We start from the raw sequence: 24684 nt of genomic DNA, 5'->3' as shown, positions 1-24684 counted from the left end.
TGATTTGTCTGTTCAAGCGTTCCCCGCCCTTCAAGTTGTCAATGAATTTTCTCATGCTCAACCACGTGCTAGCCTCCTGGTTCCCTCGGATGGTTAAGCGACTGCTTCAGGAAGTGGAGTGGCATTCAGTCCAATACCCTGACCAGAATGAATTTTTCGTCAACTGTGAATGCTTCTTTCTGAGGAACCTGTATGGGTTTTAATATTATGAGCATTCTTTGGCAACTTCATGCGCTTTTAGGCATTGAACACTATGATATTTATAGTCCATTCGAGTAACCTCCTTTACCAGTGTGGTTGATGGGTAGAAATTCGTTTCTCCATGTAGCTGGTAGGCAGTGGGGAGCAATCAAGATGTGAGATGCATCATGAGATTTGAACCCGCTGTCACTGAGTTTGCGTATTATGCGCCCAGCTCAGAGACGGCAGTTTGGAGTGGGCGTGAAGTTAGAACGATGTGCATTAAGATGTTTCCCAGAATCTTGGTTTGGTAGAGCTCGACACAGTCCCAATGCAGCCTAATCATTTAATGCAAATAGCGTTCTTTGGGAAGTTCACCCTCTTTTCGATATGTCCATCTGTATCTAACCACTTTCACTGGGTATGTGCCCCAATAGGCAACTTGTAAAAATACTAGTTCGCGTTCGACAGGGCGCACCATCGCTTGACCACTCACGAACGTGAAAAGTGCCGGAAGGTTTTAGCCTTGGGAAAAGGCATCGCTAGAAAATACCGGCCCGGGGCGTTTATTGAGTGAGTAATGTTTCAGACAAGTGAAGAAGATGTCGGTAACATAAAATTGAAGTTGGCTACACAAAAGTGAAGAATTCAACAGTACAATGTGTCACTATATATTGTGTGAATGCTAGTCACCTCATCATGGGATGGATTGTGCTGCAATTTTTTTAGGGCTGTTCGAGTAGTGAAATTTCCTAGTCAATAAGATTTGAGAAATACTACCACCGAATATGGATCAAATATCGAATCGCTTCTAATTTCTAAACCAATGTGAAATCTGAAGTTTACGCAGTCTCTTTAGTAAAGAAAAAAAATATGGTATCAGGCTCATACGGCATTGTCACATGTGTAATGCCACGTTCGAGTAACTGAGGAGCAGTAGCGCACCCAGGATCTCTGCCAGGGGGCGGTTGACAGTTTGCCAATACCATCTAAACAGCACTAATTTCGATTTCTTCACGGGAAATTGTCAAAAAAATTCGCTTTGTGTGAGTGTGCAGACAATTGCTCGTCTTACATCTTAGTTGCAGCACTCAAATGCGTAAGGAAAGAAAAGGGGTTAAACAAAAAAGGGGGTTAAGTCGGCCTCAGGGGGGGGGGGGTTACAACCCCGAATCCCCCCCTGTCGGTGCGCCACAGCTGAGGAGCTTGTAAATGATAAACTGGTTTCTCTTTTCTGGGGCACCATAAGAATGACAATGACGACACAGGAGAACAGTATGTCACCACATGCACGTACAGCGTTCTTTTCGCTAAAAGATTTGAATTGTAACGTGTTCATTAGAAAAGACAATGAAAATAAGAAGCCCCGATTGGGCCTTAAGCATTAGAAGCAAGTGTGGATTCCCCCTACTGGGGCCTTGGTTGTTCATGTCATCGTGGTGGGTGGTTTCCAAGGAGGCGATGGCCTGATCCGCCTTTATCGTCAACAAATTTGGCTAGCTTGATAGCCTAGCTTGAGAGAAGTGTGATACTACTGCACTGCACATTGTTTAAAAACAATTCAAACGTGGTAGGACTGGCCAAATAATTAAATTGGAAGAAATTCAGCCATTCTTATTGAGCGGAACGTATCTGACCTGCGCATTCATTCAGGAACTGGTGCCTCTATGCAACAACCGCAGCCATCCGGCAGCAGAATGATTGAGAACATTCCTCTGTCTGTCTCAGAAGTGTATTAAGTATTTATATGCCTTTTTGTGTAGTATTCGACAAGTTCCAAAAGTGAATTCTCAAATCGAATAGCAGGGGCTATGCAATTTGTATTCGAAATTTTGAATATTCGCACGTCCCTAGCTTTTTTTATAGCTTGGCAGGCCTCTTTCTCGGATGGATGACAATTTCTCTCTTTGTTTTGCCTCTAGTGGTAGAGTGTGTGTTGTTTTCCAATTGCTTTTCTTCAACCATCCTCTCTTTTCATCTCTCCTGCAGGGGTACCTGGTCAACTGGGAAGTGGAGAAGCAGGTGTGGGACTACATGTTCGGCAAGGATGTCTTCAACGTAAGCGACGCCACCGCTTGCAACTGTATCACTCAGGGAAGCTGGGAAACTCTTTGACCACACCTACTGCTGCAGCTCAGGGGCTGTGCCATTCTATTGCTGAGCGTGATGTTGCAAGTTTAATCCATAGCTGGGGCCATTCTTATGGAAGGTGTGGGATGCAAATGCATTCGCATGCTTATATTTAGGTGCAGAGTAATGTGAAACTAAAGGCACATCTTAAGTCAGTGAACTGTTAAAACAGCATTTCACATACCTCACAGCGCTTGGTTACGTGCCAAGAAAAGACTTAGCTTAAGAGAAAATTACTACTCAATGGGCCGCATTCCTCTAGTGAGTGAGGCTGTGTTCTGTGCTGCATTCGCCATCACTGCCCTTTACTGTTGTCAGTGAGTAAAACAGCATTCGAGAGCCAGCGCTACGTTTTTTTTTTTTTTTTTGTGAAAAGCGCCAAAGTTTGGCCAGAAACCGAGCAAATACAGAGCCGACAGCAGCTCAAGACATCCCAGGTAGACGTGGAATTTTCTGCTGCTTCCAGCCAGTATGAGCTTCGCGAGCCCGCAAAACAAGTGCAGTACTGCGCAACACCAAAACTGTCAGAATGTGAGAGCTCACAAACTGCTGCCGCGATTTCTGCAGAGGGGCGAAATACTAGACGATATGTACACTCGGCCACAAAATATTGCGGGGCATGCGAGCGCGTGGCGAAACGACCTTCTGCACGCAGAGCTCACATGGCAGCATAATTGGAGCGACGTAAATGCTGATCTTGCTGATACGACAGAATTGAGTGGCGGCACTTAGCGTCAGGCACGCTTCACATTGTTCATTTTGCGATACAAGGCCACTGTGACCGGACTTTTGATGTCGTCCAGAAATGTAACTTTTTCACCACCCACGTTAATGGTATTGTCAATAGGTTCTTTCTTCTAAGAATGGAGTAGAAGTGGACAAGCAGCGTTTTATTCCGTCTTGTAATGCAGTGCAATGAACTTTCTTTATTATCAGTGGTTGACTTCTACAACTGAACTCGTTAATTCGGAAAATCAAATTTGGACTTGTCCTCTGGTCCCTGCAGGCATATGCATGTTTAATGCAATCAAGCTCTCTATAATTCTGACGTATTTTGCCATACATCGGTTAATGCGGGCAACTCTCGGAGCTCGGCGAGCTCGGGGCGATGCAAAAACAGCGCTAGCGTCCAACCGAAACGAAGTGGCGGAGTCCGCATCGCCATAGTTGCACATCGCCGAATCACCATCCTGCACCAGCTTGACCAACGGATTGCAGCCGCATCTAAATTGCACATCTTAAAGTGCCATCAATAGCTCGATACGAAGCAAAGCCTGCGAATGTGTTTGGCCAGGAGGGAGCATGCACTGGCATGCATGCGTGTGTCCTGATCTTAAAGGGGCCCTGGAACACTTATTGGATATAGTAATAAAACGTTGCTGATCTGTCGTAGAGGCTGCGGTGAACATGGGAGCCAAATATTACTGCACTGCGTGCAGTAGGGAACTTACAATCTCGTGTCAAAAACAGCTAAAAATTGCTTCCGCAACGCCGTCATGCAGTGTTGTCGAAAGCAGCTGGCCTACCAACGCTATTGGCTGATTTCGTGATCGCCAAAGCATTCTCAGTAATACGTAATTGCTAAATTTGAGTTAAGTAAGTAGCAAATATTGACGTCTGCGATCTCCAAAAAGACTTAAAAATCATTTCATCTTTGCACTGTGCGTAGCTGGCTCAGCTGCGCGGGGTCTATTGCGGCCGCCACAGGGTGCCGCGACGCACCCTTTCATCGCCACAACGCTCAACTTTTGGCCGAGGCTCTGCCCTCTTGGCTTCTTTGCTGTGTAGCTTCCAGCGTGGTAACGGAGACGAAAAGAGAGAAAAACCTATAGCTGAACGATTCGAAAAATTTTTGTGGCATGAGATTCATGAGACGACGTTCTTTTAAAGTGAGGCCAGTCTATGATTAGGTTGAGAAGTGTTTCAGGGCCCCTATAAGTTTTGCATGATTCAAGGCGAGTTTAGTGTTCCAAACTAATGAAAATTAGGGAGACCTGACGGCTACCACATTGATAAGCAGTGTGGCCAAAGTTTCATTCCTACGCGGGCAGGCGTGGTCGAGTGTTAGCAGAGGATAGTCTGCGATAATATGAGAGTCGTACTTTCAGAAGTACGTAATTCTTTTCGAAATGCCAACCGCAGATTTTTCACTTAATTCAGCCTCTTTAATAAACTGCATAAATAAGTACACACAGTAACAGTAGGAAGCAGCGTACTGATCCAGACACCCTTCTTGACTGATGTCGGCTATCAGCCAATAACAGCCACCTATGGGAATGTTGCACATGGTGACATACGCAAGCCGCCGGCAGCTTTAAAATGGCCAAGGAGAAGGCCTCGTTTGAAAAGAGTGTTTGACAAAACGGTGACTTCGTACTCCACTTGCGAACCTCACGTACTGCACACAACCGCAAAATTTGGCTGAGATGTTGACAGCAGCGTATGCTATTCGCGGACTGTATTTTTTCTCCGAGCTCAAGGGGTGGTTCAGGGCCCCTTTGATGTCCATTGTCATCGCCCCCTGACAGCACATTATCATTGTCGATGGACTGCAGTGTGTCGCCCTCCTTACGGTCCATTGCACATTTGATACGTCACATTTATTAAATGATCATCCAAGAATCACAAAACCTAGACTAACCACTTCGATAGTTCGTCCTGGTATGCATGCAATTCTTGGGAATGCCAAGAACACCTGATGCTACTTTTCTGGCACTATCTCAGCGTGTAAATTAACGATATTTTGAATTAGCTTTTGTAATCAAAGACTAAAAGCAGTGTGTCATTGTTGCCATCCTGCCCGAGAACTTATTCTTTTGCCATTTTGTGATGAAATGATGATGCTGGCTTTGACAGAAGGCTGTTCCTAATGCGGCCAACATGATTTCATATTTGATTGGCACCACGCAGGAAATTTTCAGACCAGTATTTTTAGGGGAAAAGAGTGGTGTATTAGAAATAGGTAATTTCGGTAATAATTCATTGTGAGCTGCCATCTTCGCCGAAAACGTTTCCTAGGAGAGGCTGTAAATCAGCGCTTTCAGTGGGAGATAGCGTGTTTCAACACGTAGGCTGTTGTTAGTGCCTTGCTACAGCCATTGGGGTCACTAAGTGCATGCCTTTCAACTCTCTCAAATTTTCCTTATTTGGGCTCAGTGTATGATTTCACGAATGTTCCGTGGCGTTTTATGAAAAGTTAGTCCTCTTCGAGAAAAAGGTCTCGCTCAGTCAGCCTCTGAACCTTCCGTTGGAAGCCTTCTCATTGTGAAAGGACGCGAAAGGGGCGATTGCTTCGAGCAAGTTAATGCGGACAGGTTCCTGAAGCAGCTAAAACCAGTAACAGCGAATTCGCTGAAAGAGTTACTATGATGTAAACACAATTTGTTTCACTGACAGTATCTACTATTTCAAGCGTGTGTGTCTCACCTCCACCTCCACTGTCATGTCATCAGGATTTTAGTAACCTTAAAATTAAGCAAATTGGCAGCTATGCGTCTCGAGTCAGTATTTGGGTCTGGCGCATTCGTGCCGACCAAGCCAAGTTTGATTTATCTGGTGAGGGCCAATTTCAGGATCGAAATAACAAATATTTGGGCCCATGGCCACCATCCAGGACCTTTGGTCAGGATAAAATTATCTGCAAAATCTAATCAGCCAGAGTCCATTGAATGAATGTGTACTGTAGTATCAGGAAGTGGGTATTGGCTGCATCGCATAGTCTGTCAATAACTATGTTACAGTTTTCTATCAGAGCCACTGGCAAGCCATCAGACAACACTACGCAGTCGTGTTTCAAAAAGGAAGCACTCGAAGTAAAGCCTGCTTGCTTTGACACAGCGTGGAAGGACCCGTTCTACATGTATTATCTTGCAGAATAATGTGTGCCAGTTTGAAGGAAGGTAAAGAAATTGTAGGAAACGTTGAAAATGCGAAAAGTGAACAGTTGATGGAAGCTTTCTGCACTACAGGGAATTATCGAAGTGCATTTTTGAAAGAGCTTAACTCTTTCCCTACCATGGGGAAAATGGGTGTTTTTTTGTAGTTTAAGCCAGATTTTTTTTTTTCTGATGGAACTACCTGCACTGAATATTTTATGTAATACATAAGCAAAAAGCAGAATGAATGCACTTTTCAGGCATAAAGGTTTTATTGTTCAACTACTATTGCAGCTTTAACAGTATTTTTGTACATGTATGAATCACTTCTGCGAAAGTGTCCGCTATTGTTTAGCAAACTAGTATCGCAGGTTTAACACTATTTTTGTACATGTATTATTTACTTCTGCGAAACTGTCCGCTATTGTTTAGCAAACTAGTATCTCAGCTGAAACAGTCTTTGTGTACATGTCTTACTTCTGCCAAAGTGCCCGCTGCCGGGTACTGGGAGGTGAGGCCAGTCAAGCTACATGTTGTAGCTTTTTTTCCCGCTTTCCGAACCACATCTCATGTGCAATTTTCTTTTGTACTTTGTGTGGTAAAAATAAATCAACTTCAAACTTCAAATTCATGAGATATATGTCATAAGAAAGATATACAAATTGCCAAAATCAAGATTGTGGGATAAAATTGAACAAAGTTTGTAAAGACATGCTTGTATATGCTAAGAAAAAAATGCTGCGAGAATTATGGGATATATACAAAATGTATTGCCGTCTAATAGGCACTATCTGAAAAAATTTAGATTTTTCATTGAACAGGTACTTCGCTTTAAAAATTTCACATCAAGCAGTACAGTTGGGCGTGCCGGGCTGTGGCCGCCGATGTTCCGGGCTGGTTTGCTTCGTGCTCGCTTTCAGTCTTAAAGTCCGACAAAAAGTCAGCGTCCTCCGACTCGCTGTTACTCGATGTATCGATAAGATCAACCGCAGCGGCAGCGGAATCTTGAGATCTGCTATCTCCCGAAGCGCGCACGCGCTGCTTCTGGAGCCGGATATTTTTGCGTTCTGCTTTGACAATCGCTCAACTTCAGAGCGCGTTCAAAAATCACCGCCTCGCGGGAAAAATGCAAACTGCTTAGAAAACTAAAATATAGTTCTCCTCCTTCACCTCCGATAGCGCAATCTGCCTGTGAGCAGCACGCAAGGTCCCGCAAGTGGTGTTTCAAACCATCGATAGCGGGCTAACGATGTCCAATGAGCGCGATACGGATAGAGTTCAAAGAGAAAGCTTTTTCTTGATGTGCACACATAGACGCCTTAATTGTGATATCCCTGCTTCGTGTGTGTGCTCTTCATTCCTTACATATTTAGCAGTCCATGCCAGCAAATAAAACAGTGCGAGTTTAGTGCTTGTTCTTCATACCCTCCCGTCTGATTGTGACTGTCTTTAGTGCTACTTTCTGTTGCAAGTGTGTTTCCTTTGTCGCAGTGCCAGTTTGAGGAGACGTGCCTGATCCTGACGGAGCCTTACTTCAACTTCCCCTCCATCAGGGAGAGCTTGGTGGAAGTGCTGTATGAGGACTACCAGTTCCATTCACTCCTGCTCACAACAGGTGGGTGGAAAGAGAGGGAGGAGGAGGCTGTTGATGAAGCTGCAACACGTGTGGTCCCAGGAGCTTGTTTTTTGTTTTGGATCAAAATGATTTAATCAAATGAACTTGCAGTCCTCGACCCTTTAAAGGGGACACTAAGAAGAAACACTAAACCAGTTTAGACTGATAAAGTATTCTTTGAAAACTCTGTTGTCGTTAATTTCTCAATGGGTTGATTATTCGAAGAGTAAATGAAGATCAAACTACCGTTTTTAAAATGTTGCACAAGTGCACCCCGTGCCGGTACGTCATTGTGATGTCGCGGATTTCACAGCATTTTGAGCCGCGTTGGCACAGTGAATGTTCCTGAAACTTGCGGCGCTCATGCGTTGACTTTTTTAATATCGTAATGTAGTCGATTTTTGCCGACAAACAATTAACGAGGCTCTAGCAGACGCCGTCAAAATCCGTGACATTGCAGTGAGCTGGTACGGGAATTTCAAGGCGGCATTGCCACCTGTCTTTTCATCTTCTGTCTTTTTGCCTTCTTGCGACAAGATAGGAATTTTAGAAGACTAATTTACTAATAGAGGAAATTATTTTTTCTCTTTAGTCTCTCTTTAACACATGCACTCGAACCCACTTATAACAATATTCAAGTGCCACGATAATTCCATTGTTATAACCGATTATTGTTATAACTAGGTTGCATGAAAAAAAAAAATAGGAGAATGGCAAAGCTGTTGTGAGAAAACTATAATGGCGGGGAGGCCCACCGCCTTCCTCCATCCGGCTGCTGATTGTGTTGACTCTGCTTCCTGCGCGCCCTGATTGCATGTAAAAAGTCGTGGCTGTCGGCATTCAAGAATGGCACTGCTAGTGAAACTTCGCTAATTCAGATTTCATGGGACCGAAAAAAATGTCCGAGTTAACCGAATGTCTAATTATCGAGGGTATCAAGAAAACAAACAAATGCTTTCTACGTCGACACACTTTTACATACTGAATGAATCGGCAGAATCCTGTTTCTATTTTGCACAAAAGCAGTGCGGAAGCTGCAATTCTTGTCATCTCGTGACTGATTAGCGTTCGCATCGGCGAAGGCCTCCCAGCTTCTGTCGTAGCGCGGCCGCGGCGCGCATCTTCATCTAAGACCCCCTTTTCACAACCGTGCGCACATCCCGATTCTCTTTTCGCCCGCGTCGCCAGGTCGCCGCCCATCGTGATGTAGATGGTGCTATTCATCCTCGACAGCTTTGCACCAGTCAAACCGAAAGTATTGTTTGCCGCAACTGCGGCCGCTGTCGAGGCGATCATTGACGGCGATCTTGCGGTTCTGAAGCCGCACAGCCGACGCACGCAGTGAGTCAAAACGAAAGTACCGTTTGCTGCAACTGCGGGCGACACCGCGGCCGCTATTGACGCGATCATGGATGGTGACTATCCAGTCATGAAGGCACGCGGCCAACGCGGTGCAGCGGTAAACGCAAGAATAAAGGCCCAAATAGGCATGAAGCGTTCCGGCACTGCTGTCATTCCAGTACGATTTTCACTGATGACCATGGCGATGCGAACTTCGTCGCTTCGTTTCCATGGACGCTAATGCCATTTTGGCTATATTGCGTCGCACATTTGCGGCGCTCTGCCAGCCCAGCGCTATCAGCACAGTTGGCGCGGTCCATTCGTGTTTCAGAGGATAGCGCAGCATGGAGCTATGGGTGCAGCACATTCATTTTCAGAGGGGTGGAAGGGCAATGTGACAGATGCGCGTGAGGCTGGCGATGCAGAGAAGAATGGAAAACGGAGCACGGCTGCGTGCAATGGCTCAAATTTTTTTTTTTTTTCATTTCAAGGAGTTCGCATTCCATTCCCTTTCGGCACGGACACCCAGTAGCCAGGCTTCATCGTTATAACCGATAATGCGGCATGGGGGAATTGTAGTAAGCGGGTTATTTCGCCATAGAAAACATACAAAACTTGACGGTGCAGCAGCTTCTCATTGTTATTACCAATATATTGTTAAAACCGGTATCGTTATATGTGGGTTGGACTGTGCCCCCATATTCTAGAATGTTCTTCCACTCAACACCTACCTCGGCTCGAGGAAGTGGACTTCAGCACCATCCCCGACAGAAGCAGTCACTGAGCTTAATTGACAGTCCTCAGTAATTCTTAATAAGCGTAGTGTCATTTTCAGCGATAGGCCGCCGCTGAGCTCAACTCAGTTGAGTGGAGGAAGAACGTCGACTTGGGGGGAGCTCGGTTTGTTTGAGAATTACACTGCTGCTCCCCAGATAACTTGACCCACCCCCTCGCACAACCCCTGCCGCTCCCGAGTGTACTTGTTTTTTGTTTTCAGTGCACTCCCTGCATTTCTCGGAAGCACTTGAGCAAACAAAAATTGTTCACAAATATATGTAAATCTGAGCAGCTGATGCATCACAGACAGCATAGCTGTAAAAAAGAGTTATAAGTACTAGGGATCCGTTTGCTGACAGTTCTTAGTGATGATTCATCACCAATGCCCTTGTCTTACTCACACGGTTCTCCCACGGGGGATGCGTTGCTGGACGACGCCACCAGTTTCCAACGCGGAGCCAGTAAAACACGATGCGAGAAACAAAACTGATGGAACTCATCCACTTCAAGTACATTGAGCTTTATTCTGTTTTGGAAGGGTGGCAGGAAGGTGCTTGAACTTTTTTCCAGTTTCCTGTAAGTACGAAAAGAGTTGAGCGACATCCAGTGATGTTCTGTAAATCCAATAGAATATAGATTAAATGTGTCCTAGAGCATAGAATTTTGCTTACTACTACCAAGAGGGAAATCTAGCATAACCATTTTTATGCAAATATCTTGGAAGAGTACTGCGACGCCATGGGAATGCCAGGACATGGAAAGTTGGCCAGCTTGTCTCGAACGTTAGTTGGGCCTCAAACGTGGTAATGGCTGTGCAAATACAGTCGAATCTCGTTAATTCGAACACGCTTAATTCGAACTGCCGGTTTATTCGAACTTATGCTCTAGTCCCGTCAAAGTTATGTGTATTTCAATGGGCAAAAACGCTCGGTAATTCGAACGTGAAAGCATTTGTGACGGTTAATTCGAACATACCACGGACGGACAATGCTCTCAGCAGCGCGCCAAATAACGCGGCGGCGCCTCCGACTGGCATTGCTCCGACACCGCTATAGAGCAAAAGCTTAAGAGAGACCCCTTCATGCTGCGGCGGAGGCCCAGTCCGGCCAACGAACTGCCCATGCCGGCAAACGCTCGCTTCCCAATAACAGCAGAAAACGAAACTTCAGAGAGCGGCCTAAGCTGGCGCCGGGCTGGCTGGACCGGCGGTGTCAGCACCCACGCCGGCAAATGCTCGCTTCCTGATAACGGCAGAAAACGAAACTTCAAGGAGCGGGCTAATCTGCGCCGAGCTGGCTGTACCGGCGCGGGCGCGCCGGAGACAGTCAAAGGTGATGGAGCTGCGAGGGAGTTGAGAGAGAGGACGAGGGGAGCCACCGAAGTGGCGGAGTTGCCGAGGCCAAATCCGCTTTCCTGTCGCCTTAGTCCCTCACCTTCGACGGTCTCCTCGCGCGCGCGTGCCCTTCGCCATGTCGGCGCCGTCCGCTCCCTGAAGTTTCGTTTTCTGCCGTTATCGAGAACCGAGCATTGGCCGGTGTGGCCGCAACTCGCTATGCGCTTGTGCGCCGCGAAATTTCACGCCTCCCACCATTTGTTCATTTTGCTATGGTGCTTGAATACTTCAAAAATATGTCCTTCCATTAATTCGAACTTCTTTTGGTTCGAACAAATTTTCGTGCCCCTTCGAGTTCGAATTATCGAGATTCGACTGTAGATTATAAAAGCTTTGTCTCTAGGGGCACACCACGCTTAGTTCAGAGCTTCTTGTGCAAATAGATGTTTCATGGAATTACAGTGGAACCTCGTCGAGACGATCTTCACGGGAACCGGAAAATAAAGCGTATCATCCGAAAATTGTATCATCCAATGTATTACCCAAGTAAATCGTATTATCAGGGGTGGAAAACAATGTGTGATCCCAAAAAACGTATTACGCAGAATCGTGTATCAGCAAGGTTCCACTGTATTGTTATAAGGCATTCACACACTTGCAAAGGGAACCAGGTTTGTTGGACGCGAAAGTAAGCCATTCGCACACCTGCATGCCTTGCAGCCTTTAGCGCCCTCTTTCTTTTCTTTTTTCTAGGGTATATATTGCGGTTGCAAAATAAACACACTTGTTCGTAGTCGGCCTTGCCCTCTCTTTCTTGTCCCAGTTTTCACGCTGTTTTTCCATCGTGACTAGGCACTAGTTGTTGCTCAACATGTCCGGTTGTTGACACTGCGCAGCGGGTGCTCTGAGCGCCCTCAAGTACCGCAAGGAGCGTGTGCGGGAGATGGCCTGCGTGGTGGTGGACAGTGGCTTCTCCTTCACGCACATCGCACCCTTCCTGCGTGGCAAGCTGATCAAGGCCGGTATCCGCAGGTGAGGGACCGGCGCACTCCATTGTTATTTGTGTTGCCTGTGGAGGAAATAAGCCCCTTTGAAACAGACAAAATACTTGGACTTGGGGGCTGCAATCCTGCTAAGTACAGTGTAGACCGCGTATAACGTAAGTCGCCGGAGTCGCGAATATCCGCACTATAAGCGGTACCGCACTATAACCAAAGCAACAATTTTCAAGGCCCGCACATATGCAAAACATATGCACTGAGCTGCCATGCATATGCGACAGTCGAGGAATGCGGCTAGAACGTTTGCATTCAATTTACAGTCGAATCTCGTTAATTCGAACCAAATCACGCGGCGGCGCCTCCGACCGGCATTGCTCTGGCAAGGCCGCCAACGCTGCTTTTTAATTTTTTTTACTTTGGGCCTTCTCAATAAAAGTTTTCCACCACCACCGCCTAGAGTAAAAGCTTAGAAGAGATCCCTCAAAGTCACGCGTGAACGAAACAAAAAAAAAAAAGAAAGAAAACAAAACGCGGCGGAAATTTCACCCTCTCTCAAATGGCAAGGTTGCCGATTCTGCGTTGCGCCGGAACATGCGTGTACGTGCCGACGTCTCAGCCACGCTACCGTAGCCACGTGTAGAAAATGGCAGTGAACCCTTCTTTCTCCTTTATGCTGCCTTGCACGCTGCGGCTGGGATGATGCCAGTTTCGAGATACTAATTCTCAAACTTCGCAGAGAAATGCATTGGCGTTCCAGTTACTTTCGTGGTTCAATGCATAAAACGACGTTTTGTTTAGAAAGTAACTGGAACACCATTGCACTTCACTGCAAAGTTTGGAAATTAATATCTCGAAACTGGTGTCATCCTGAGAATTCGTTCCAAGTGGATCCGCCTTGCGAATTCCATGGCTACAATTTGTAAATTGCGATATGGGCCATCAGGTAATTAGTTAAAAACTTAATTAGTGAATTTTTGTTAATTCGTCGATTATGCATTAAAATTTTTTGTGCAAGGAATGTCCGCCTCTTCGAGTAGACCAGTTCATGTACTAGAATTCTGCTATCTGCCACAGGCAACCTTTAAGAATTTTTAAAGTGTTCGCTAAAACACCCTGTATATGGTCAAACCTCGATATAACGAACCTCTATTTAACGAAATTCACAATGTAACAAACTATTTTTATTTCCCCATCTTAGTTCAATTGAATTAACGAAACCTTGATATAACGAAATTCTCGATATAACGTAGTTTTTCGCTGCAAGTACAACTTCATTCTATAGAGGTTTGACTGTACTCTCACAGCATGGATGAGACTTGGCATCTGCCACAACGCTCCTGCAACTTGGACGAGCTTCATGATATTCCCGACGCGAGTCATTGAAGCACAGCACGAAATCAGTCGGGTGCATTCACCATGTTGACATGGTCACTAATAAAAGTTCAGTTCATAAATGGACACTCGAGGTAAATCTAAGTTGAGCTGAAAATACTTAAAAAGCCAAAAGTGGGTGACAATGCCACCTTGAAGTTCCCACACCAGCTCATCATAAGTTTAGACTGCTTCTGCTCAGACCTTGTTAATTTGTTATTGGTAATGACGGACTATGGCGTATTCTAAAACGGCCAAGAACTGAGCTTAGTTTCGAGAAAATTTTAATGAGTATGGGACAATAAATTGCAATCTGTGACATCGCACTAGTGTACAGGCGTCTAGGCCTCTGGGATTTCAATGCAGCATGACACTTTAACCTTTTAATAATCAAAATCTACCTGTTATGGTGAAATTCTCGAAAATAGAGTTTTGAAATATACTTTATCAGTCTAAACTGAGTTGCTCTTTCTCTTTAGTGTTCCTTAAAGGCTCGCTTTTTTGCTATGTGCCATGCATTTGAAGAATCAAACTGCGAACGTGTGCAAGAATGGTGATGACCAGATGGATGCGCATGCGTTCGTGGCAGGATAAACCTGGGAGGCAAGGCGCTGACCAACCACCTGAAGGACATAGTCTCCTACCGGCAGCTGCACGTCATGGACGAGACGTACGTCATGAACCAGGTCAAGGAGGATGCCTGCTTTGTCTCCACTTCCTTCAACGAGCACATGAAGATCGCCCAGTAAGCGTGATGGCAATGCTGAGTGTACCATATTTACTTGATTCTAACGTGCCCTCGATTGTAACGTGCACCCGTTTTCCATGAAAAAAAAATCCTTTACAGTACCGTGCACCTCATGCTTTCATACAGAAATGCAACTTTCTGTCATTTGGAAAAACAAAAATTTACTCCTGATGCACTAAAGTTGCGATGAAAAGAAGTCGCAGTTTCGCCCGACAGCGAAGCATTGATTGCATAGCAAATTAGTAGACTGCTATACGAAGTAAGGATAGCAGTTTTATCGGCCATATAAACTTGCAAATAATCGCTTAGTAAATAAATTAACAAGCACAGTGTCGCGTGCGCACCAGCAAACATGAACACATCTCGCTCGTTGACCGCGGAAACTCGCTGTCAAAATGCTGGAGGGACGAAGCGCGGCAAGCGAATTGACCATTGCGCTAGTATGCCTCTCGCTTCAACGCGACCTATAAGCGGCAAAACACAGTGCGCGGCGGACCCTCCCTGTCGCGGATCGCTTTCAAGAAAGGGTCAAGGCGATCGTATCGCTGAAGTGGATCGTCGAAGAATACAGTAAAACCCCGGTGACACGATCCCGGCTGGTACAAATTTCGGTGTGATACGAATTCGTAACATTCCCCGGCCGAAATACATTGCTCACAATACGAAAAAAATCGGCTGTCCCGAACGCTTTGCCGCGCCACTGCGGATCAGACGAATGCGTGATCAACTGCGGCGGCGGCGGCCGAGCCAGCGGAGCGACCGGCACAGACACGCGGCTACATCACGCGGCTGTGCAAAAACGCCCGCTAAATCGAACGCAAAAGCTTTGCGACGGTTAATTCGAACATACCATGCACCGACAATGCTCCCAGTAGCGCACCAAATCACGCGGTGGCGCCTCCGACCGGCATAAAAGTAAAAGCTTAGGAGAGACCCCTCAATGCCACGCGCGAAGGAAAAAAAAATGCAGCAGAAATTTTAACCTCTCTCAAATGGCAACGTCGCCGTTTCTGCATTGCGCTGGCACACGCGTGTACGTGTCGACGTCTCAGCCACGCGGAGAAAATGGCAGTGAACCTTTCTCCGTTATGCTTCCTCTATTTTCTAGTCACGTGTAGATCTTGCACACTGCGGCTGCGGCGTAGAGGAAAGCAGCGGCGATGTCTCAGTCCGGCCAACAAAACTGCCCACACTTCATCTCCGGCATCTCCGCGTGGGCCCGTCGCCGTGCCGGCGCTGCCCGCACCCTGAAGTTCCGTGTTCTGCCGTTATTGGGAAGCCAGCATTGGCCGGCATTGGCTGTTTCGTGGTTCTCGCTTACTATGCTGTTGTGCGCCGCGAAATTTCACGACTCGCACCGTTCGTGCATCGTGCTATGGTGCACGAATAATTCAAAATATGTCCTTCTTTTAATACGAACAAATTTTCGGGCCACTTCGAGTTCAAATTATCGAGATTCAACTGGTACGTGGAAGTCAATGAGATTTAGGTCGGGTCTGCGAAAATGCGACGTAGCAGCCGGGAAAACGCAGCAGTGAGGAAGGTATCAATGGGGTTCCACTATTAGGAATCTTTTCTGATAAAAATAAATTCATTTTTTCTTGATTTTGTGTATGTTTTGATGGTACGAATTTCGGGTGATACGAATACAGTTAAACCTGCTTATAACGAACCTCTATATAACGAATTCCTGGATGTAACGGAGGTTTTGTATTCCTCGCCGTTACTCCATAGAAGCATATGTATTTGAGACCTCTACGTAACGAAGTGGCAGCGGGAGACCCCCTTGATATAACGAATTTTTCCCTCCGACAACCTAGAGATTTCGCCCCAAATTTTGTCATGTTTGCGTGAGCAGCAACCGGAAACTACCTTCTCCGCCGCGACGGAATGCGAAGCGAGCGCACGTGTGCATGCGTGCGTGTGTGAAGCAGGCCTGCATCCCTCGACCCGGCGATCTTGCCGCAGCGGGCATGACCTTTCCCCCTCCCTTCATTGAAACCTGATCCTGCCGCTTGCTACAGTTGGCCTAGCCCGCCCAGCCGGCACTCTCTCCTTTTCCAGTTGATGTTGCCGACGCGCTGGTACACGCTGTGACACATCACACTCGATGAGTGCAGACACGCGCTGTCAAACGCTGGCGGCATCTGGAAGCGCCGCTGGAGAAGCGAGCGAAGTGGCCTTCGTGCTGTTGTCTATCGCTTCAACGCAAACAGAGCGCCGAGAAAACACAGCACGCACAAAGCTACGAGCCACCGACCACCTACACTGCTAGATTCTGCCCCAACGCAGATCGCTTTCAACATAAGGCCCGCTCGCGCGCCGCCGCGCAGTACGCAGTTGATGCAGGTACAGTACAACGCCGCCCCGCTATCCCTCCCCCTCGCTCCCTCGCGGGTGCCTCCAGCGCAACGGAAGGCGCGCTTCCTCCCTGCATTTCTTGCGCGCGCGAGATTTAGATGCGGTCGTCGGCTCCCCTCGCACGTTTTCACTCGCGCAATACAGCATACGGCGCGCGGCGACTGTGTTATCGCCCTTGGACTTTATACGGAATATCTATGAGCCAAAACCAATTTTAGGGCCACAACGCGTCATGGACACCATCTTTATATAGCAAATACGGATCTCAAGGGCCATAATTTTGCTGGCGGCGTGGAAGTGCCGCTGGAGAAGCGAGCAAAGTGACCTTCGTGCTGTTGTCTATCGCTTCAACGCAAACTGAGCGCCGAGAGCACACAGCATGCACAAAGCTACGAGCCGCCGACGCACCTACACTGCTAGACTCTGCCCCCACGCAGATCGCTTTCAAGATACGGCCTGCGCAACCGCGTGCCACCGCACAGTACGCAGTTGATGCAAGAGTACAGTACAATGCTGCCCGCTACCCCCCCCCCCCCCCCCCACCCTTCGCTCCCTCGCCGGTACCTCGAGCGCAACAGAAGAAGGCGCGCTTCCTCCCTGCATTTCTTTCATGCGCACGCGAGATTTAGATGTGGTTGTCGGCTCCCCTCGCACACACAGCATACGGCACGCGGCGACTGCATTATCGCCCTTGGACTTTATACGGAACATCTATGAGCCAAAACCAATTTTAGGGCCACAACGCGTCATAGACACAATCTTTAGATCGCAAATACGGATCTCAAGGGCCATACTTTTGCTGGCGGAAACCGAAAATACGTCATAGTTGTCGCCCCCGGCACTTCGGGCGGTCAATGCCATCGTCAAGCCAGCAAGCCAAGCGACATGAAAAGTCAAAATGGCCGCTCGGGCCGGCGGGGGGTGGCAGTTCGCAACGTCAATGCGGGAACGGTCCCACAGTTGCGACTCAACAGCGGGGTTACCAATGCATTGGGTTCTATGGGAGCTGTGCCGGGACCGGCCGAAAACAACGTAACAGCCGGGAAAACGCAGCACCCGGAAACGTAACAGCGGGGTTCTACTGTAATACTATCCGACGCCACTCTGACGCTCGCTCTTGGTTTCCGATGCCTCGCCGAAACGACATGCATCCGGTACCTGGTGTGACATTCCCAGGATGAGTGCTTCGACGAAAATGGAAAACGGGTGCGCGTTACAATCGAGGGCACGTTAGAATCGAGTAAATACGGTAAGTGTTTCTTTTTTCGAATTTTCGTGCCGAACCTGCATATAACGAAATCCTCTTTATAACGAAGTTTTTGGGGAATTTGTCAATTTCGTTATATCCAGGTTTAACTGTAATACCCAAACTGGCCTCTAGGATAAATACGCGGAAAAGAAAAATCATTCTTTTCTGCCCCTCACAGGAAGCACGGTGCAGAGAACACCGTGGCCCGAGACTACGTCCTACCTGACTACACGTCATCAAACGGGGCTACGTCCGACCGCTCGAGGAGACCACCGGCAGGCCCAAGGACAATGAACAGGTCAGCATGGTCGTTTTGCAGTGCTCTTTCACTCGCCGAGTGAGGCTGTTGAGAAAGCATGTCAATAGATGTACGACATTAGGCCCTTCATGTTTGGATATGAGGGCTGGATTAGACGTTTTATATCCGTATAAGATACTAATGCAACAGGGATAAAGCTTCGCAGAAGTGATGTGAAGTTCTCCTGCACTTTTGTGCACTTCAGCAGCTCTGTTCAGCATGTCATAACGCTCTCCAATAGCAAGTTTCATACTCTGCAAGCCACACCGTGCATCTACTGAACGCTCCATAAGTAAGGGAGTCACGTATAAATTTCTGTTTAGGTCGACGCACCAACTTGTGCAGCCTCAAGTTTGACACAGAGGTGGGATTTCGTTGTTCATTTTATTTAATGTCAGGCTTGGGTGCAGTAGTTGTTCGTTTTCGTCAAAAAAAAATTAGCAGTTTGCGTCATCTGCGGTGACGCCGAACAAAGAGGCCACAGTTTCTCAACAAACGAATGGTGCCATTATTTGTCGCTGTTATAGAGCACTGTTCCTTTCACTGAAACGATTACTTTATTGGTCCCTCATCACCACAGATGATATGTATACTTCTAACTTTGTATGCAAAACATGTAAACCTTGCATACAAACATGATATATATTAAATAAAGTGAGCCACCACATGCTAGCATCACCGGGAAGAACCATTTTTGCCTGACTGCCTTAGTTATGCAAAGTATTCAGTGCACAGGCCGTGACTGCATTGCCTGTGAAACTACGAGCTGTTACCATGCTTTCTTCATTATTGCAAGGAATCAGTGATTGAAGTGGTGGCCTGCGTGTTGTTCCAAGTAACCATCCACTTAACGAAAAAAATTTTCGATGCTGAAACTCTTTTATTACAAATTAGAAAGTCACCATTTACTGTTACACATGCTGCACTATGAAATTCTGAGTTCACCCCTTTTTAGTCGCCACTTTTTTTGGGAACCTTTGGTGTGTGCAACTCATAATGACGTTTAATAATTTGTTGATGTGGCATTCCATCTTTTTCGGCTAACTGTTCATGAAGGGCTCTTTGATCCTCCATGATTAGGGTGTGTCATGTCTTATCTCGTGTTGTCACACTACGAGGATGGCCAGAATGTGGTTCAGCTGTGACAGATTGCCATGTCCACTTGAGCTCACTACATGGTTCGAAATCATATACAGTTAAAGCTTGAAACTTAAATGTAACGAAATTCTATAACAAAGTATAACTTTTTGTAAACTTCTTGTCCATAGAACACCATGCCTTTTGATCCTATATATAACAAAGTTTGTTTATACATGATTTCAATACAGGACACTGCCATTAATTTGACCCTGACATTACTGATCAAATTATCTGGTGGGTCGAATTAAACAAGTTGCAGAAAAAGTGCCAAAACACGCTGCCGAATCATTTGGCAGTACAATTATGTCATAACATGCCTCCGAATCAAACGACACGCCCACTTTCTCGGTGCCCAAAGTATAAAACTAACGTAGAAATTACTTTAAAGCTATTAAACAAAGTAGAAATTTAACGTGCACGCGATTTATCAGCAAGAAATATAGACAAGAGTCCAATATGTGTTGCACAATGGCAGCCGGTTTTCTAAAGTCAGCTTCGCCGCAGTACATTCGTGTTACGCGGTAAAGCATACAAACTCCGTGAAGGCGGTTTGGGTTTTGTATCCGACCGCACCGCACAGGCAGTTTTCGTCCCAATTTTCATGAATAAAAATGGTACGCTCAGTTAAATACAGTAGTCAGGTGTTGTAAACGATGGTTATTGCTTCCATGGAAACTTCCAGAGATGCTGATGGTCAAAGGGTTGAATTGCATGCGGCTGCTTGCGAACGCATCTCTCAAATCAAGCACTGCTTGACCGAGAGCTGCCATCGAAGCGAAGCTGCATCATGTTCCATATCAAGGGCAAGTGTGATAAGATCCTATCGTGCCCCACATGCTGTGTGCTTTAGGTGTGAGTGAAAGCGTGCGAGCGTGAGCCAAGAAGGCCGGGGGGGTTGATGAGCGCCGTCTTCCCGCGCGATCACGGGGAAAGGGGGGAGGAAGGGAATTGGGGGCAGGTTGGCGCAACTCCATTTCTAGCACAGCCATGGCTGCTCAGGGCTGTCAGCATGGCTGAGCGCATATGTAGCCTGCGCGCCCTGCTTTAGAGGTAATCTGCCGCTTGTGCAATGGCTGGGCGAGCTGAGATGGCGTGGCATCGTGCACTCTCCTCCCGCGCGTTTAGTGCTAGAGGTTGCATAATCTCTAGTTTCTGAGGAATGATTCCGTTGGCGACTGTACTTGTTTGCATAAAAGCTTGAATTTCCATATAACAATATTTTCTATATAACAAAGAAAAGTGCCCATTTTACCGACTTATTTATATCAAAGTTTAGCTGTATTAGAACCCCAACTCGTGGATGTAAGGTTGGACCAAATTATGCATTATTTGCACACCCTTGTGCCTCCAGTCAGTAAAATCTTGCTAATTTTGACCCTAGCTAATCCTGAAAGCAGGCAAAAGTTGGAATCAGCTAGCGCAAGACAGGGGTAATTGGAGATCACAGGGAGAGGCCTTCGTCCTGCATGGCATCAAATTCTAGTTAATTTGGACTTATTTGTCTGTGAATTGCTCAATTCAGACGAGCCTTCGAGCACACTGAGTGCAAAGCACTGCAAATGTGCAATGCAAGAAAGCAACAGCAGTGCAATTTTCGGACCAAAACGAAGTGGCAGCGTCTGCATCGCCATAGTCATCAGTGGAAACTGTATGGAACGACCTGAAAGCCACAGAAGCGCATTGCCATTACACCTTTTTCTTGCATTTACCACTGCACAAGACACTTACCTTCAGGACTGTGTGGTCACCATCAGTGACCGTTTTAATATTGATGACGGATTCACCTTGAGTGGTCGTAGTAAGTAGTGGCTTTGTTTTGATCCAGTGTGCAAGGCACCAAGGCATGTATGATGTGACTGATGTCACAAACACGATAGAAGCCATCAAGGATCAAGAGCGATTTTACTGCTGCCCGCGGGTTCACGTCTAACCCACTGGCTACATCACAATGGATCATCAGTTGCCAACTTACTTGCAACTATATAATTGGCATGTCTGCTAAGATAATAAAAGCACATCTACTCAGATGAAGAGGCATGTATTACACCGCTACCGCCCTGTGAAAGAAGTTGCAAGGCCCTTGCCGCTGTGAGCTCACTTGTACTCACTAGATTGCAAGAATTGAAGCTTCTGCACTGGCTTTGTGCAAAATATCAACGAGGGTTGCAGATTGCAGAACACTTGGTCGATTGAACTTCAGACCGTGCGAAACGCCCCAAGAGGTTGACCTTCCCACACCATGGCTTCGGAAGGTGGCGTTTCTACATGCACATACGGAGAGTGAGCTGTGCAGCTAGGAGGGAGCTGCGCAGCTTGACTAGAAACTACCACTTGCCATCACGTGCTTCTCTGCTTTCTCCCTCAATTCCTCATTTTTATTTTGCGACAAGATTGTGACGCGACACTCTTTCCTGATCGTAGCACCAGACGTCGACTTCGTTGTTCGATCGTGTGTGGTGTCACTGTATTACTTCAGCATATTTGTCCACTCCCTGCTTTTGTTCCAACGCAGTGGCTGCCATGAAACAGCAAAACCTGCCATTCTCCATGAAGTTGTCGATAATCAACAGAGTCAAACACAGAGTAAATAAGTCCGATGTTTCGGCAGCACACAGCATTCAAAGAGTATGATATTAAACAACAAGTCTTAAGTTGCTCAGGCCCCACGAGCTTCACGCATGTTGGTGTCTCGTGCCTGCAACGATTCTCGCCATGGGCACGTCACAACTTCCCATCAAAACGCTTCGTTTGAATAAGCCCAGGCCAAATTTGAGGAGCGCAAATGCAAGCTTGCCGAAGCAGCCGCAAAAATGAGAATGTGGATGTCGGGGGTGCTCGGGCGCCACCAAATCAGTGCACGTCAGCTTCTCGTGCTGAAACGATTTGGGCAACACATTGCGTTACGTTTACAGTGCAGTCCACTTATAACGATGTCGAGAAGGGCGAAAAATTCTATCGTTATAACCGATCATTGCTATATCTGGACTGAAGCTGCCGAGTTTACCTTTGTAGTCCCAAAATCAAATTTGCCACTTGCGATAAAAAATCTGCATTGTAAAAAGTAGGCTGTGACAAATACATTGTGTATTTATATCTTTACATAGTGTTTTAATCATTAGGCATGCTGAAATGGTCAGAAATCTGCACTTGCTTTCACGGAAGTTTCAGGTTCACAACCGCGGTGTGCATCACGTCCAGCTACTGCGCAAACACTGCCGGCTAAAATTTATCATGCATGAAATCAGTGAGCGACTCGATCGTCGACAGTGCACTTTGGTTGAGCATCGGGGTCAGTGTCAAAGACGGGCCATTATCAATCTCGTCGCCGCCGTCTGTCGCGATGATTGCCCCGTCGGAGATCTCATCGCAGAACGAGGCAGCACTATCTGCACTCAGAAACTCCTCCATCAAAGCACCACCTATTCCATCATCGGTAGCGACGTGCTCCCAGAGTTCGGTATTGTCAGCGGCTTCCGTGTTGGTATCACCCATGGGGGGTTTCGTCCTGGCACACAAAGCCCGCCTTTTCCGTTGATCGGCATGGCCACTGCTTCTAGCCTTCATGATCATGGCGCTCCCAGTTTTCATAATCATCTATATCACGATTGCGTGAGCTTGTACTTCATCGAGTCTTGCAAAATTTGCAGCTTGGTTTCGGAAATGAGCACGGAAATGCGCCGTGAAAACAGAGGGATCGACACAGCTTTGCGCACCTCCCTCTGTTTTCATGGCGCATTTCCGCGCTCACTGAGAAAGAGAGATTGTAAAGGGAGCACAGGGGCGCAGGCGCCACTCGCTTATCACTTTCTTCCCACTCTCCTCTCCTATAGACGCTTGCGCGATTGCCAGCGACGCAGACGTGAAGCAGCTGGCGCCATCTTGTGCACGCTGCGCCAATTTACGAATGCTCTCGGTGGCTTTTACAATCGGCGCGGGTGGAATGCCCTGTGCGGTAATGGTGGAAGATACGAACTCGTGTAGGCAAACTTTTAGCCCCGTCTCGGTTAAAGGTAACTTAGGAATGCAAATTTCAGATTATTCGGCCTGAAAAACGCTGCCCAGAAGCAAAATTTCGATCATTATACCCAATATGCGGTGAATAACATACAGGGTGCATACAGGTCCTTGAAATCCTTGAAAACCCTTGAAATTGAAAAGTGCGTTTTCAAGCCCCTTGAAAGTCCTGGGATTTTTTTCCTTCCTTGAAAATCCTTGAATTTCGTGAGCAATGCACTCTGATATCGGCATTGGGGCCTCCTTTCTTTGGTAGATCGGCGTCGATCTGACAAACTCCCATTTTAGAAACAATACGCCAGCGCGAGTACACATGCTTCCGTTTTATGGAACTGCACGGAAAAAATAACAGGCTTCACCGCGTCAAACCACGAACGGAGCGAGAGACCCGTGCCGCGCTTGAGTGCTGGCTCGGCTGGCAGGGTTTACGCTGCTTTCCTCACCGTATCGTTCATTTCACTCCTCGCCCGTCGGTCTGCCTTGTCCCACTTTCACTCTTGCGCGCGAGGTGAAGCTAGTGGAGCAACTTTACCACTGATGCTCAGTGCCTTTGGGTGGAGGTTTGTTATGGTATTTATGATAATATAAGTGCAATAACATTACCGTATTTTTCGACCTATAATTCGCACCTTTGTATAAGACTGCCCCTCAAAACGGCCATTTTTCCGAAAAAAATAACGTATATAAGTCGCACCGGTGCATAAGACGCACCTGTTCTTTCGGTAAGTGATTTATAAAAAGATAGTGATTTTCCGCTCCGTGAAAGCGGGTCACGTGCAAGCGTATGGGTGCCATATATTTCCACTCCAGGCGCCTTTCTGCTGCCGTGGTTGCCGCGATGTTCCGTATAAAGTCCAAGGGAGATAACATCGTCCCCGCAGTATGCAGTATGCTGTATGTGAGAGTGAAAGCGTGCGACGGTGAGCCGAATCGTGCACAAGGTAGGAAAGCGTGAAGGCAGCCCGGGAGGGAGGTGGGGGGGGGGGCTGCCTGTACTCTCGTAGCAACTGCGTAGTTGGCGCAGCGGCACGCGCCGTATCTTATCTGCAGATGTGACGACTTCGGGTAGAGGAACTCGCGGTCGGCCTACCGCCGTTTGCGTTGCTGCTCGATCGTTTTCGCACGGCGCTCGGGGACTTTATCACGAGAACCCGGCACCTCAATAGTTCACACAGAACCCGTAGCAATTAAGTCAACCAGCACGCTTCGTGTGGCCATAACATCGGATCCGATTTTGACGACACCTTTTCT

At 47.0% G+C, this 24684-nt stretch overlaps 1 protein-coding gene across 1 annotated transcript in view; it reads left to right on the top strand.

Annotated features, from left to right (window-relative positions):
* The window catches only part of LOC119465314 (actin-related protein 6-like), a 42752-nt gene that overhangs the window by 2213 nt on the left and 15855 nt on the right, over window positions 1-24684 (top strand). Inside the window, 6 exon segments of the mRNA XM_037726115.2 lie at window positions 2170-2238; window positions 7677-7800; window positions 12148-12283; window positions 14213-14368; window positions 18160-18212; window positions 18215-18279. Of these exon segments, the coding sequence (XP_037582043.1) occupies window positions 2170-2238; window positions 7677-7800; window positions 12148-12283; window positions 14213-14368; window positions 18160-18212; window positions 18215-18279 (603 nt within the window).

The sequence above is a fragment of the Dermacentor silvarum genome, chromosome 9 (genome assembly GCF_013339745.2).
Source record: "Dermacentor silvarum isolate Dsil-2018 chromosome 9, BIME_Dsil_1.4, whole genome shotgun sequence".
In the NCBI taxonomy this organism is placed as follows: Eukaryota; Metazoa; Arthropoda; class Arachnida; order Ixodida; family Ixodidae; genus Dermacentor; species Dermacentor silvarum.
This window is presented reverse-complemented; position numbering and strand designations above follow the sequence as displayed.